Raw genomic sequence first — 14,955 nt, 5'->3', positions numbered from 1 at the left:
TGGAGGCAGAGGGGGTTGGGTTTTAACACTATGTAAACTCTGACCCAGAATGACCAAAAGTTTACACAGCACCGTTACCTGGGGCTCCGAGGGGCCGAAAATAGGGGAGGGGAGCACAAGGAGGGTCAGTTAATATCAGACATATGCACAGCAGAAAAAAGCATAAAGGAAGGAGCACACAGGGGGACCTCTTTACTGTACTGCTTCTCCTTCACTGTCCACTCACTGGCCCAGGCAGGTTCTGGATCAAGCTGTAATGCTTAAAAGAAGTATGTTTTATTTTTATTTTTTTAGAATCATACTCAACTATGTGGATGCAGCATTGGTTCAATGCTGCATCTGTCCACCACTGGCCCTAAGACGGAGAACTTAGCAATCAAACACCGCCGATCGCTCGGTTCTCAGGGCTCCTCAAGCAGAGAGCTGGTGACTGCCAGTCACTGCTGTCTGCTCTGGCCCCACCTCCACACACACTGCAGTGCTGGGCTATGGAGTGTCCGGCATAGGCTCTCAGTGGCTCGCTGTGAGGCTGAACCGGTTGCCGGTCCAGGCACGTGGGAAGATCCCGACTCCATTGTCGCAATCTTGCCATAGCCTGGCCCGGCTCTGACGTCAGCAGAGCTGAAAACGGGTCACAGAACGAACTGCACACCTGTGATCCACAGGAGGGGTACAGCCAAATGATTTTTGGCTGTACTTCTCCTTTAAGTGCAGTGTGGTATGGTCAGCAAAGAGGACTAGGACAGGACTATGCTGTCTGCAGGGTTGCTTCAAACACAAGACTGGCTGAACTCCAGATACTCAATCCTGGACTGATGAAACAGTCTATATATATATATATATATATATATATATATATATATATATATATATGTATTTTAACTGTTTTTAGTGGTCTACATGGTATTCTGCTATTGGTCCAGGGATGACATCTCTGTGTCTGCATACAAGTGGTGGCAGGTATTAGGGGTTCCCACTCTTCTTGTTGGGTTTTCAATTTAATTCAGATTATGGAAAACACAACAGAATAATGGAAACAACCTTCAGTTGGTGGTAACACCTGAACTTCCAAGGTGAGAAGGAACCAAGTCGGGACCTCTAATCCAGCCCTCCATGAACAGTAAAGGTGTTAGGAAAGAGAAAATTAAGCGATGAGAGTGGATGCTATGTACAAATAAAACTGTAGTTCACTCTCTTGCTGAATGGAACCCCCTAACTTACGTCTCATAGATGTGCCCATGCTCCACTCTCTCCTCCACGTAAGCCAGAGCTCGAACGTGCATGGGGGAGTGTGGGAAGGCAGCATGGATCCAGGGCATGCCGAATACAGATAGCCCTGTGTTAATCAGTGCCACAAGAAGGAGATCCCAGTGATACGCCGTGCCTTTCACCAACCTGCAAGAAGAAAATGAAAGGTGAACTACTTACAATGCATCAATGTATTTCATGTGACTAACCAAAAAAAAAAAGCTTACACTGGCCAGTGAAATGTGCAATCAAATGTTATTTATAGCCAATATTATTTTTTGCTTTGGATAGGAAGGTTAGAACCCCTGTGAGTTTTTTTTTATTGCGGTCTGTGTCCCCATTGGCAGTATTCGGCTTCTCTATTTGTCTTGTTCGCTATTGTGACGGGGAAAAAAAAACAAAAAACATGAAGAACGATCCAAAATTTTACAGTTGTCATCAAAACAGGAGACCTCTTTCAAAGGAACGCCGGTCCTGGTGACAACTGTCTGAGAGGGGATTTGCTCTAGCTTTGCTGACATTACCTCTAACTTCCTGTTGTGTCACTGAGGCAGGAAATCTCCTCAAATGGGGAGAAGGAAGCAAAAAATAAAAAAGGATTGATTTGGGAGGATGGATACGGAGGAATGGAAAGGGGTGAAGAGGAATGGAAAGGCATAGGCATGGATGGGGAGGAAGGGATGGATAGGGATAGAAGAATGGATGGATAGATGGGGAGGAACAGAAAGATAGGGATGAATGGATGGGGAGGAAGGGGGATAGGGATGGATGGAGAGGAAGGGGGATAGGGATGGATGGGGAGGAAGGGGGATAGGGATGGATGGGGAGGAAGGGGGATAGGGATGGATGGGGAGGAAGGGGGATAGGGATGGATGGGGAGGAAGGGATGGGGAGGAAGGGATGGGGAGGAAGGGATGGGGAGGAAGGGATGGGGAGGAAGGGATGGGGAGGAAGGGGGATAGGGATGGATTGGGAGGAAGGGGGTTAGGGATGGATGGGGAGGAAGGGATAGGGATGGATGGGGAGGAATGGATAGGGATGGATGGGGAGGAATGGATAGGGATGGATGGATGGGGAGGAAGGGATGGGGATGAATGGATGGGGAGGAAGGGATGGAGATGAATGGATGGGGAGGAAGGGATGGAGATGAATGGATGGGGAGGAATGGATGGGGAGGAAGGGATGGAGATGAAGGGATGGGGAGGAAGGGATGGGGATAGGGATGGATGGGGAGGAAGGGGGATAGGGATGGATGGGGAGGAAGGGGGATAGGGATGGATGGGGAGGAAGGGATAGGGATGGATGGGGAGGAATGGATAGGGATGGATGGGGAGGAATGGATAGGGATGGATGGGGAGGAATGGATGGGGAGGAATGGATGGGGAGGAAGGGATGGGGATGAATGGATGGGGATGAATGGATGGGGATGAATGGATGGGGAGGAAGGGATGGAGATGAATGGATGGGGAGGAAGGAATGGATAGGGATGGATGGGGAGGAAGGGATGGGGAGGAAGGGATGGGGAGGAAGGGATGGGGAGGAAGGGATGGGGAGGAAGGGATGGGGAGAAAATGGATAGGGATGGATGAGGAGGAAGGGATAGGGATGGATGGGGAGGAATGGATGGATAGGGATAGAAGAATGGGTGGATAGAATGGATGGGAAGGAATGGATAGGGAGGAAGGGATGGGGAGGAAGGGATGGGGAGGAATGGATAGGGAGGAATGGATAGGGAGGAATGGATAGGGATGGGTGGGGAGGAATGGATAGATGGGTGGGGAGGAATGGATAGGGATGGGTGGGGAGGAATGGATAGGGATGGGTGGGGAGGAATGGATAGGGATGGGTGGGGAGGAATGGATAGGGATGGGTGGGGAGGAATGGATAGGGATGGGTGGGGAGGAATGGATAGGGATGGGTGGGGAGGAATGGATAGGGATGGGTGGGGAGGAATGGATAGGGATGGGTGGGGAGGAATGGATAGGGATGGATGGGGAGGAATGGATAGGGATGGATGGGGAGGAATGGATAGGGATGGATGGATGGGGAGGAAGGGATGGGGATGAATGGATGGGGAGGAAGGGATGGAGATGAATGGATGGGGAGGAATGGATGGGGAGGAAGGGATGGGGATGAATGGATGGGGATAGGGATGGATGGGGATAGGGATGGATGGGGAGGAAGGGGGATAGGGATGGATGGGGAGGAAGGGGGTTAGGGATGGATGGGGAGGAAGGGATAGGGATGGATGGGGAGGAAGGGATAGGGATGGATGGGGAGGAATGGATAGGGATGGATGGGGAGGAATGGATAGGGATGGATGGGGAGGAATGGATAGGGGAGGAAGGGATGGGGATGAATGGATGGGGAGGAAGGGATGGGGAGGAAGGGATGGGGAGGAAGGGATGGGGAGGAAGGGATGGGGAGGAAGGGATGGGGAGGAAGGGATGGAGATGAATGGATGGAGATGAATGGATGGGGAGGAAGGGATGGAGATGAATGGATGGGGAGGAAGGGATGGGGATGAATGGATGGAGAGGAAGGGGGATAGGAATGGATGGGGAGGAAGGGGGAAAGGAATGGATGGGGAGGAAGGGGATAGGAATGGATGGGGAGGAAGGGGGATAGGGATGGATGGGGAGGAATAGCTAGGGATGGATGGCGAGGAAGGGATAGGGATGGATGGGGAGGAAGGGATAGGGATGGATGGGGAGGAAGGGATAGGGATGGATGGGGAGGAAGGGATAGGGATGGATGGGGAGGAAGGGATAGGGATGGATGGGGAGGAAGGGATAGGGATGGATGGGGAGGAATGGATAGGGATGGATAGGGATGGATGGGGAGGAAGGAATGGATAGGGATAGAAGAATGGATGGGTAGATTGGGAGGAGGAAGGGATGGGGAGGAATGCATGGGGAGGAATGCATAGGGAGGAAGGGATAGGGATGGATGGGAGGAAGGGATGGGGAGGAAGGGATGGGGAGGAAGGGATGGGGAGGAAGGGATGGGGAGAAATGCATGGGGAGAAATGGATAGGGAGGAATGGATAGGAAGGGATGGGGAAGAAGGGATGGGGAGGAAGGGATGGGGAGGAAGGGATGGGGAGGAAGGGATGGGGAGGAAGGGATGGGGAGGAAGGGATGGGGAGGAAGGGATGGGGAGGAAGGGATGGGGAGAAAATGGATAGGGATGGATGGGGAGGAAGGGATAGGGATGGATGGGGAAGAATGGATGGATAGAGATAGAAGAATGGATGGATAGAATGGATGGGAAGGAATAATTAGGGAGGAATGGATGGGGAGGAATGGATAGGGAGGAATGGATAGGGAGGAATGGATAGGGAGGAATGGATAGGGATGGGTGGGGAGGAATAGATAGGGATGGGTGGGGAGGAATGGATAGGGATGGGTGGGGAGGAATGGATAGGGATGGGTGGGGAGGAAGGGATAGGGATGGGTGGGGAGGAATGGATAGGGATGGGAGGAAGGAATGGATAGGGATAGAAGAATGGATGCGTACATGGGGAGGAATGCATAGGGATAGAAGAATGGATGGATAGATGGGGGAGGAATGGAAAGATAGGGATGAATGGATGGGAAGGAATGGATAGGGATGGATGGGAGGAATGGATAGGGATGGATGGGGAGGAAGGGATAGGGATGGATGGGGAGGAAGGGATAGGGATGGATGGGGAGGAAGGGATAGGGATGGATGGGGAGGAAGGGATAGGGATGGGGAGGAAGGAATGGATAGGGATAGAAGAATGGATGCGTACATGGGGAGGAATGCATAGGGATAGAAGAATGGATGGATAGATGGGGAGGAATGGAAAGATAGGGATGAATGGATGGGAAGGAATGGGTAGGGATGGATGGGGAGGAATGTATAGGGATGGATGGAGTGGAATGGAAATATAGGGATGAATAGATGGAGTGGACCGATAGGATGGATGGGAAGGAATGGACAGCGATGAATGGATGGATAGAGAGGCGTGCATAGGGATGGATGGGGAGGAATGGATAGAGATGAATGGATGGAGAGGAATAGATGGATAGGGATAGAATGGATAGGTGGATGGGGAGAAATGGGTGGATGGGAAAGAATTGATGGATAGGGAGGAATAGATGGGGATGAATGGGGAGACGTAATCCAGCTATAAATAATGAGCCATACTGCATCCACAGAGAAGCCAGATGCTTACCTATTTTCTGGGGCATTGGTAAGAGAAGCCACAATGTTCTGCTCTATAAAGAAGAGCATGGACAGGAGGAACCCAAGGCCCATAGCACTGGTGATGGAGCCCATTGACAGCGATCCAATTGGAGCCAGGACAAACATACTCTCCGTTGGGATGTAATTAAACTTGGCAACTGAAAAAAAAAAAAAAAAAAAAAGTTTAATCAGGGGCAAAAAAAAAAAAAAAAGAAAATGTGTCATTCAATTAGGCTGGGTTTATCACTAAATATTTAAACAAACAGCTAAAATTCAGAGGTGTTGTCTTGTGGACAACACCTCTGCACTATGCAAAGAGCAAAGATGAGCTTGTAAGCCACCGCAGCTGTTTATAAATCATTTTTTATTATTATTACTACTAACGGTGGATCAGCGTGGGCAAACAATGGCTTTTCTGATTGGCTGCTAAAGGTTACTGCAGTAGACCTTTCTTTGTACCCAGCAATAAACTAATATCTTTTGTAGGCAAAGTCAGAGACGGAGATGATTAAAGAGAATTTTCATCCTGTAACCTTAAAGCCCATCTTCTGGGAAGTGAAAGATTGCTCTGCATAGCTCAACACAAGGACTCCAAGACAATAAATTGTTTTCTATGTGCCCTGTTTACACCACAAACTTGCACTGAGGTGGGTTGCAACGAGTTGCATAAAAAAAACGCCTACTTGCAGCATTTTTATGCACAGCAACTCACTGCACTGCAATTGCATAAACAAGCACGCTGCAATGTATGGATTTGAATGAAGTGTTCCATGTGACACTTCAATAAAGTTAAAAAAACAAAAAAGGTAAACTGTGTCTTGCACTGTAACAATGCAAATCACTGCCCACACCACCCGGAACAGGCTGCAAGCATTTGTGTGCAGGCTGGTCTGACCAAGTCCTTAAAGCCAAACTCCGGGCAAATAAAAAGCTTTCCCTTGCAGGGTTATCTGCTTGTATTTGTCTAGGAGAACGAAGATATACTTACCCAATTCTCAGATTTCCCCCCCCCCCCCTTGCAAGAGGGCCAGCATGACAGCCAGGTGACCAGAACTTTTAGGAGACCTCAGAAATGGCAGCTTTTCCATCCCAACAGGTTTCCTTTCAAGCAGGGGTCTCCAAAAACTTTCTAAACAAAAGGGCCAGTTTACTGTCCATCAGACTTTATGTGGGCTAGACTGTGGACACCAGGCGTATAAAATGTCCCAGCATCAGTGGGAGTACACAATCGCCCATCGCCTCTCTGCCTCAGTCTACTCCTCTCCACTGGGTCGGTGAATTTAAATATTTGGGGATAAGTCAAAGAGCTCCCAGTTTACCTATTCTTAAATCTGCAACTGGTGATGTCCCAACTGTCTCAAAAACGCGCTGTGAGGAAATCTCTGCCTCTGACCACAGTAGGTAGGGTTAATTTGCTGAAAATTACCATCCTTAATTCTTGTACATATTTCGCAATACCCCAGCCCTTACACCCAAAAAATACTAGTGGGCGGCGACACCTGTCACTGTTTGTTGGTGGTTTGCTCAGGTGCGCAGCAACCCAGCAGTGGATTTGGAAGTGACCCTATTAGGATCCTACGCTGAGTTGAGCAATCTAGTGTTCCGTGGACTCCGCTCCAACCCCCAATGTGACTAAACCTATGCAGACCACTTTGCAGGTGTGGAGACAGGTGGAATCCCTGATAGGTTGTGGAGGGAGCGCTGTCACCTCATACCCCACTATGGGATAATCCCCGGTTGTCCCATTTTCAAACAGAGTCAGACCCGACCTTGTGGGCGTGTTATGGTATAAAAAAAAAACTGCAGGATAATGTTTTTTGTGGTCAACTACTGACATTTGATGGGCTTAAAAGTCGCCATCGCTTACCCAATAGCGTGTGTTTTCGATATTTATAGCTCCGTCATGCAGCTCGATCCCAATTTACCTTTCCACTATTACTGAGTCTCATGCGGCTAAAAGCCTACTGTTAACTGATCAACTTGATAAACCATTGTCCTCTTTGTACCAGTGCTTGGCTCAAGCAGACGAGTCTAATGTCTCTCGCCTGTTTGATGCCTGGCAGCGTGACCTTCCTACCTTGGAAGGAGTGGGCTGGAATGAAGGCATACAGCAATATCCCCCCCTCCCCCTTCATGATTTCTGCTAGGGAAAGATGGATACAACTTAAACGTTTGCACAGAGTGTACTATTTCCCGCAACGCCTCTCTACAATCTACCCGTTGTTAGACCCCACTACTGTCCCAAATGCAGGATGGAATCAGGTACATTCATACACATGGTTTGGACCTGTCCCACTCTGCAGTAATGTGGTGTCTGAGCTCAGCGCCATCTGTGGGGTAGTGGTACCTATGGATCCCGTAGTTCTTCTACTGGGTGTCTATGACACATTAAACACCACCCTCCACGAGAGTTTGTTTCTGTTTTATGCCTTGTATTATGCTAGGAAGTTTATTCTTCTTGCTTGGAAACAGCCAAACCCCCCCCCCTACAACTTCACAGTGGTGCTCCCTTGTTAATCAGGTGTTGCCCTTACACAAGCTTACTTATATTGGCTGCAACTGCCCTAAAAAATTTCATAAAGTCTGGGGAGCGTGGATTATGGTTAGGGATCCAACTATCTGATCATTGGTATAATTGATGGACTAGCCCTGTCTCTGTTCAACATATTTGCCCTCTCCTGTTTGCCCTTCCCACTTCTTTTTTCCCCTCCTCCCCCATCCGGCCCCCCCCCCTTTTTTTTTCCCCTTTCTCCGGTCTCCCCTACCCCCATTTCCCTCTACCGTACCTCTCCTCTAATTGCCATTAACTTAGTTGATAGAACACCTTCCCTGCCTCACGTGATGGAGATCTGGGTATTCTTTATCCATCTGTCAGAATACTTTTCATACTATACGGTTGCGTACTATAGATCATGTGTTCTATCTGTATGCTACCTATCAACATCCTTTACTATTGAATGTTGCTCTGGATTGTTTGATTTAATCGCCCATGATTGGTGTCATTGGGAGGAAGTGTGCCTCATCGTTGTTGTCATTGGGAGGAACTGTGCCCCATCAATGCCATTGGCAGGAATTGTGTCCCACCATTGGTGTCATTGGGAGGAACTGTGCCCCATCAATGACACTGGCAGGAATTGTACCCTATTGTTGGGGTCATTGGGCGGATTTGTGCTCTTCATTGGTGTCGGTGAATAAAATAGTGCCCCAAAGGCAGGATAAAAGCAAAGGGCCGCAGTTTGGAGACCATTGCTTTAAAGCATCAAAGTTTGCAGTCATGCCTGTAGAAGGTTGAGTTGGGTTGAAGTGCAGAACCTCAAGAACACCTTTGTTTTAGAGGCAAAGATAAATTGAGATGAAGTTTTGAGTCAGTAAAGAGCAGGGCCTTATCCACAGTCAGGATAAATACCAAATATTTGTTAAGCATTTTTTTTTTAATCTCTAGGATCATATTTCGACACGCTTAAACACTTTACCATTACAAAAAAACAAAGAGCGATTTGTTGGCCATCGATAATAGCAGCACAATATTAATAACTTGTTCCTATTGAATTGCTGACGTCAGTACAGGACGGAGAGAATTCCTGGCTCTCCTACAAGGCTCTTCCTGGGGTGGAAAGGTGGTTCCTTTTATTTGCCAAAATTGTTTGACTGCGTTCCTATTCCTCCATTGTGTGGAGGTGGCCAGGCTTTTACCAAATGAGGAAAGAAGAGACGCCATACAGGACTCTCCATTCCAAACATCTGCAGATATTGCGACAATTCCTCTTCCTGTTATTCGCCCAGAACAATGACGACAAGTAACGGGGTGTCTTTGAGGGATCATTTGCACCTAAAATGCTTTCGACACGACCAGGAACAAGAAACCATTCCGCGCCCGCGCGCCCGCAGTTTATTTCAGGTCATATCGGCTTTTACGAGGATGGGAAAGCCGCACTCGGCACGCAAGGTGGAAAAATCTCATTTAACAATAGTCGGGGTTCATAAATCAAGACATTCAAGGTTTTCCTCAATGGTTATCTATTTCGAGTGAAAATTACAGATGGCTTAAAACATACTGACCCTTGGGTATGGAAATGGCAGGACTTCCATAGAGGAGCATACTTCCAACCAACATAAAGCTTTGTATGGTGCTTCATGTAGATCAGTGCATAGGAATGGTTTCTTCACAGCACACAACAGATAACACTGTATAGAGGTGCTTAGCTAAGAGGAAAGTTTACCCAATTGATAAAAATTTACACAATCCTTTAGGAAAGGGGTGATTACGTGGGATAGGGTTACCTTGTATAAGTACATAGATGATCCAAATATAAAACTAAAGCACCAGCTGCACATCATTGCTCTGGGCTGGCTTCCTGATAGTGACAGTGGACCATACCTGGGCAATGGGGGTAGACATGGCAACTTTTAGCCTCCATCAGGGGCACAGGTGACAATGCAGAAGCACAACTGGAAGACAGTTGTTACCCTATAACAGAAAGTGCCTGGACAAGGAGCATCAGGAAGGATAAACAGATCTTTTAATTTTTTAAAGAAGCTGCAAATTGAAAAAGATTGAAAACAACTTCTGAAAAGGACATTAAACCCTTTAGAATGGTGGGAGCCAGCTCTTTATGTGGGCCCTGATGACTGAGGCCAGCAGAGGGGGCTCCCAATCATGTGGCACGGTAATTGGCTGTGCAAGTAGTGGCATCATCAGGAGCTCATTCTACTGGATCATGATGTCAGTAGTTGACCATGAGCTTTCAGTGACAGCTCAGTCAAAATCCTGAGGGCAATGACTGAGCACTCCCCCAGATTAACACATGGAGCACGTGGGCATTATAGGAGTGAAGTTGGTTCTGCACTCCTGTGACCCGTCCTCAGCCGACAGGGGGCTAAAGTCCGCTGTCAGCTGATGTCACTGAGCTGGTCAAAGCACTGAAAAGATCGCGCCCATATAGTTGGGATACACCCAGCAGCCTGGATGGGACCTGGCACAGCCTCTCAGCAATCTGCCAAGAGCCCGAGCCAGCCCGCCCCTTCGCCCCCTTCACAGCCCAGCACACCAGTGAGTGAGTGCTGGAGTGACAGAGCAGAGAGCCTTTGTGGTAGCCGAACACGTATATTCAGTAGCATGGTGGGTTGGCCTTAAAAGAGAAGTATGGATTTTGTAAAAAAAAAACAAACATTTATACATATGCTGCATCTGTCCCCTTCCGGCTCTGCAGTGAGAACTGGAGCAATCAAACACCACTGATCACTCAGTTCCCCCCTCTGACTATATGCTCTGCTATAGTCAGCGGATCTCACCATCTCCTCCGCCTGCTATGTAGACTCATCCCCTTCGTCCCAGAAGAGGACAAAGCAGCAGTAGTTGGAACAATCATCAATTCCAGACTCGACTATGCAAACTCCCTCTACATAGGACTACCCCAATATCAGCTTGCACGCTTACAACTCATCCAAAACACGGCGCCAAGACTGTTAACAGGAAAAAAACCCTGGGAATCCATCTCCCCTTCCCTGAGGAGCCTACATTGGCTAACCATAAAGAATTGTATCACTTTCAAGACCCTCTGCCTCACCCACAAATGTATACAAGGAAATGCTCCTCAATACCTATGCGAGAAAATAAAACGCTACACACCCAATCGCAGTCTTCGATCTTCTAACCATAACCTCCTCCTTATTCCAAGAACCCGCTACAAAACAAAGGGAGAACGAAGATTCGCAGTCCAAGGACCACGGCTATGGAACGCTCACATTCGCATGGAAGAAAACCATCAGGCCTTCAGAAAGAAACTCAAGACCTACCTCTTCTAAGAAGCTGGACAACATAGGACGGATCTAGCGCCTTGAGGCAATTCAGTTCGCAATTGCAGCGCTCTACAAATCATTCATTCATTCAGCAGAGAACCTCGAGCTCTCTGCTCTGTCCCTTCAGGACTCACTGGTGCGCTGGGCTGTGGAGGGGGTGAAGGGGCTGGCTTAGGCTTTCGGCGGATTGCCGAGAGGCTGAGCCAGGTCCCATTCAGGCTGCTGGGTGGATCCCAACTATATGGTTGGGGTCTTTTCAGTGCTTTGACCAGCTCAATGACATAAGCAGACTTTTTTTTTTTTTTATTATTAATATTATTATTATATAACAAAGACCCACAATTCAATGCAGAATTAAAGTGACAGAAACAGATATGCAGTTAGACACGCATTGTATTAAAACTAAACAACTAAAGGAAAAACTTTTTTTTTAGTTTTGGATAGAGTGGAGAGGAGTTAGATTGCTTATCAGTTTTTATTGCTGCCTGTGCCCCCGTTTGGGAGATTCACCCTCTCTATTTCCCCTGTTTAACAATCATTGAAAGTAAAAAAAAAAAAAAAAAGTTTAAAATTATGGGTTATCCCCAGAAAAGTAATAGGAGGGGAAATCTTTCAATGGGGACACTAGTTCTGGTGACCTGGGGGTTCCCAAGGTATTCCCTTAATTTGCAGAGATTTCCTCTCACTTCCTGTTTGGCTATGGCACAGGAAGTGAAGGAAAATCCCCACAATGGGATGCAGACGGTAAAAAAAAAAAAAAAAAAAAAAAAAAGGTGCGACAGGGGTTGTAACCCTTCCTTTCCTCTATCCAAAAAAAAAAAAAAGCTTTTCCTACAGTTCTAGTTTAAGATAACGAACCATCTGAATTTCGCTCTGTGGGGGCCCTGTCAACATCTTCCCAACCAACATGCTCGAATTTAAAAAATAATAAAAAATAAAAAATTTGTAGGAACCGGGCAGAAAATTGGTCGACAGAACAGCAGCTGCAACCAATCAGTTGCAGTTCTGGTTCGGGTATTCTGCCAACTGCTAGTGCCAGCTGTAAGAATACAACAGCCGCAGTGGGAGATTCCTGTTTAGCATGAATGGAGGAATCTGTTAGATTTTTTTGTTCAGCCTAGAGACTGAACAGAAAAAAAAAAAAAAAATTAAATCGAAAGCCTCTTTCACAAGGGGTGTATCAATGCATAAACAACCCCCCGTGCAAGGGCTGTGTTTACTTGTATGGGGATGTACAGGTGTTCCATGTATTCCTGTGCAGGCATCCCTTTGATGTCAATGGGACACTGTGGCTGCACAGGCACAGCCACTGCTCCCAATATGACATCATGTGGGTGTGGCAGCGCATTACTGATCTCGCTCTACTGCCTGCATTTGGAGCCGTGCACCAACACCCACGCCAATGTCATATTTGGTGCAGTAGCTATGCTCGTGCAACCGCTGTGTCCCATTGGCATTGATGGGACTGCCTGCACAGGGATGCATAGAACACCTGTGCATCCCCGTGCGAGTAACATGGCCCTCATGGGCGTACGCATTGATAGGCGCTGTGTGAATGAGACTTCATGGCCAACTTCAGTTTGTCTAAATCAGACTCCTGCACCCAAAGGACAGCAGCTGTAAATCCCATACTGGCAGCACACTATCTGTTCTCACTCCCTTTTCTACCCACCCCCTTGTCACCAACAACTGCCTTACATTCGACCCTTATTTATCCAGAGTGACTCTTATAGCACAACTATTTTCCGGGAATGCTGGAGTTATAATTCACGCTTTAATTTATATCGGCCATAGATGACAACCAAAATTAAACAGCGTCGGGGAGTCGGATCCTTCTGAAACATCAAAAGAAACATAAAAAGGCCCTTTAATCCCCTTTAATTGTGACGCTAATATGTTGTCCCCATGACATCGGCATGCCAAGCCAAACACTGTTATGTCAACAAATGGGAAAGGACTACAGAGAGGACTTACTGCTTATATCCTGGAAGAAATACGACCCGACCACTGAGAAGGTCAGCACGGAGATGGGCAGCGCACAATCCGACAGCATCTCACGCACTCTGGAGTGCAGGTAGGGACTGGAAGTTAGAAGGAGGAGGTTAATTTTCTACAGAAAACATTATAATTTTCATTGGTCATAAAACAAAGAAAAAAAAGTTATACAGTGGGGAAAATAATTATTTGATCCCCTGAAGATTTTGTAAGTTTACCCACTTACAAAGTAATGAAGGGTCTATAATTTTTTATCATAGGTGTGTGTTAAATGAGAGAGACAGACTATCAACCACAAATCCAAAATAAATAAATAAATAAATAAATAAAAATGAAATAAAGGTTATAAATTGAGTTCAATGAGTAAAATAAGTATTTGATCCCCAAGTAAAATATGACTTTGTAGGGTGGAGAAACCCTTGTTGGCAATCACAGAGGTCAGACGTTTTTTGCAGTTGGTTACCAGGTTTGCACACATCTCAGGAGATTTTGGACCACTCTTCTTTACAGATCTTCTCTAAATCCTTAAGGTTTCTTGGCTGTCACTTGGAAACTCGAAGTTTCAGCTTCCTCCATACCTTTTTTATATAGGATTAAGGTCTGGAGAATGGCAAGACCACTCCGTGGCCTTAATGTGCTTCTTCTTGAATACTCCTTTGTTGCCTTGGCGGTATGTTTTGGGTCATTGTCATGCTGAAAGACTCATCCATGAACCATCTTCAGTGTTCTGGCTGAGGGAAGAAGGTTCTCATCCAAGGTTTTACTATACATTGCCCCATCCATTGGCCTCTCAATGCGACAAAGTTGCTCTGTACCTTTAGCAGAGAAAGAGTCCCAAAGCATGTTTCCACCTCCCTGCTTGACTGTAGGAATGGTGTCCTTAGGATTATAGTCAGCATTTTTCTTCCTCCAAACACGGCGAGTCCTCCTCCTCAAGAAGGCACATCTACAGTCATGCCAATGAACATCTAAATGAATCACAGAAGGATTGGGAGAAAGTGTTGTGGTCAGATGAGTCCAAAATTGAGCTCTTTGGCATTGACTCAACTCAACGTGTTTGAAGGAAGAAAAATTCTGACTATGACCCTAAGAACCCCATCCCTACAGTCAAGCAAAGAGGGGGAAACATGCTTTGGGGCCGTTTCTCTGCTAAAAAGGTACAGACCGACTCTGCCGCATTGAGGGGCCAATGGACAGAGCCATGTATTGTAAAATCTTGCTTAAGAACCTTCTTCCCTGAAGATATGTCGTGGATGGGTCTTCCAGCATGACAATGACCCAAAACATACCGCCAAGGCAACAAAGGATTGGTTTAAGAAGAAGCACATTAAGGTCATGAAGTGGTCTAATCAGTCTCCAGACCATAATCCTATAGAAAATTTATGGAAGGAGCTAAAACTTCAAGTTGCCAAGTCAGCCAAGAAACCCTAAGGATCTGTAGAGAAGATCTGTAAAGAAGAGTGGAACAAAATCTCTCTTGGGATGTGTGCAAACCTGGTCACCAACTACAAGAAACGTCTTACCTCTGTGCTTGCCAACAAGAGTTTTTCTACCAACTACTAAGTCATGTTTTGCTTGGGGATCAAATACTTATTTTACTCACTGAACTGCAACTCAATTTATAACATTTGTTTTATGTGTTTTTTAAGGATCTTTGGTTGATATTCTGTCTCGATCATTTAAAATACACCCATGATAGAA

General features: G+C 46.8%; 1 protein-coding gene across 5 annotated transcripts in view; it reads right to left on the bottom strand.

The window, feature by feature from the left end:
- SLC4A11 (solute carrier family 4 member 11) overlaps positions 1-14,955 on the bottom strand; it is a 229,399-nt gene that overhangs the window by 19,027 nt on the left and 195,417 nt on the right. For all 5 annotated transcript variants that reach the window (XM_073611028.1, XM_073611030.1, XM_073611029.1 and 2 more), the window contains 3 exons: positions 13,234-13,340; positions 5,450-5,618; positions 1,222-1,395 (listed from right to left, as the gene is read on the bottom strand). In XM_073611028.1, coding sequence (XP_073467129.1) covers positions 1,222-1,395; positions 5,450-5,618; positions 13,234-13,340 — 450 coding nt within the window. The remainder of the gene's footprint in view (positions 1-1,221; positions 1,396-5,449; positions 5,619-13,233; positions 13,341-14,955) is intronic.

Source organism: Aquarana catesbeiana, linkage group LG01 (genome assembly GCF_042186555.1).
Source record: "Aquarana catesbeiana isolate 2022-GZ linkage group LG01, ASM4218655v1, whole genome shotgun sequence".
In the NCBI taxonomy this organism is placed as follows: Eukaryota; Metazoa; Chordata; class Amphibia; order Anura; family Ranidae; genus Aquarana; species Aquarana catesbeiana.
Note: the sequence above shows the minus strand (reverse complement) of the source record. Positions and strands in the feature narration are given on the sequence as shown.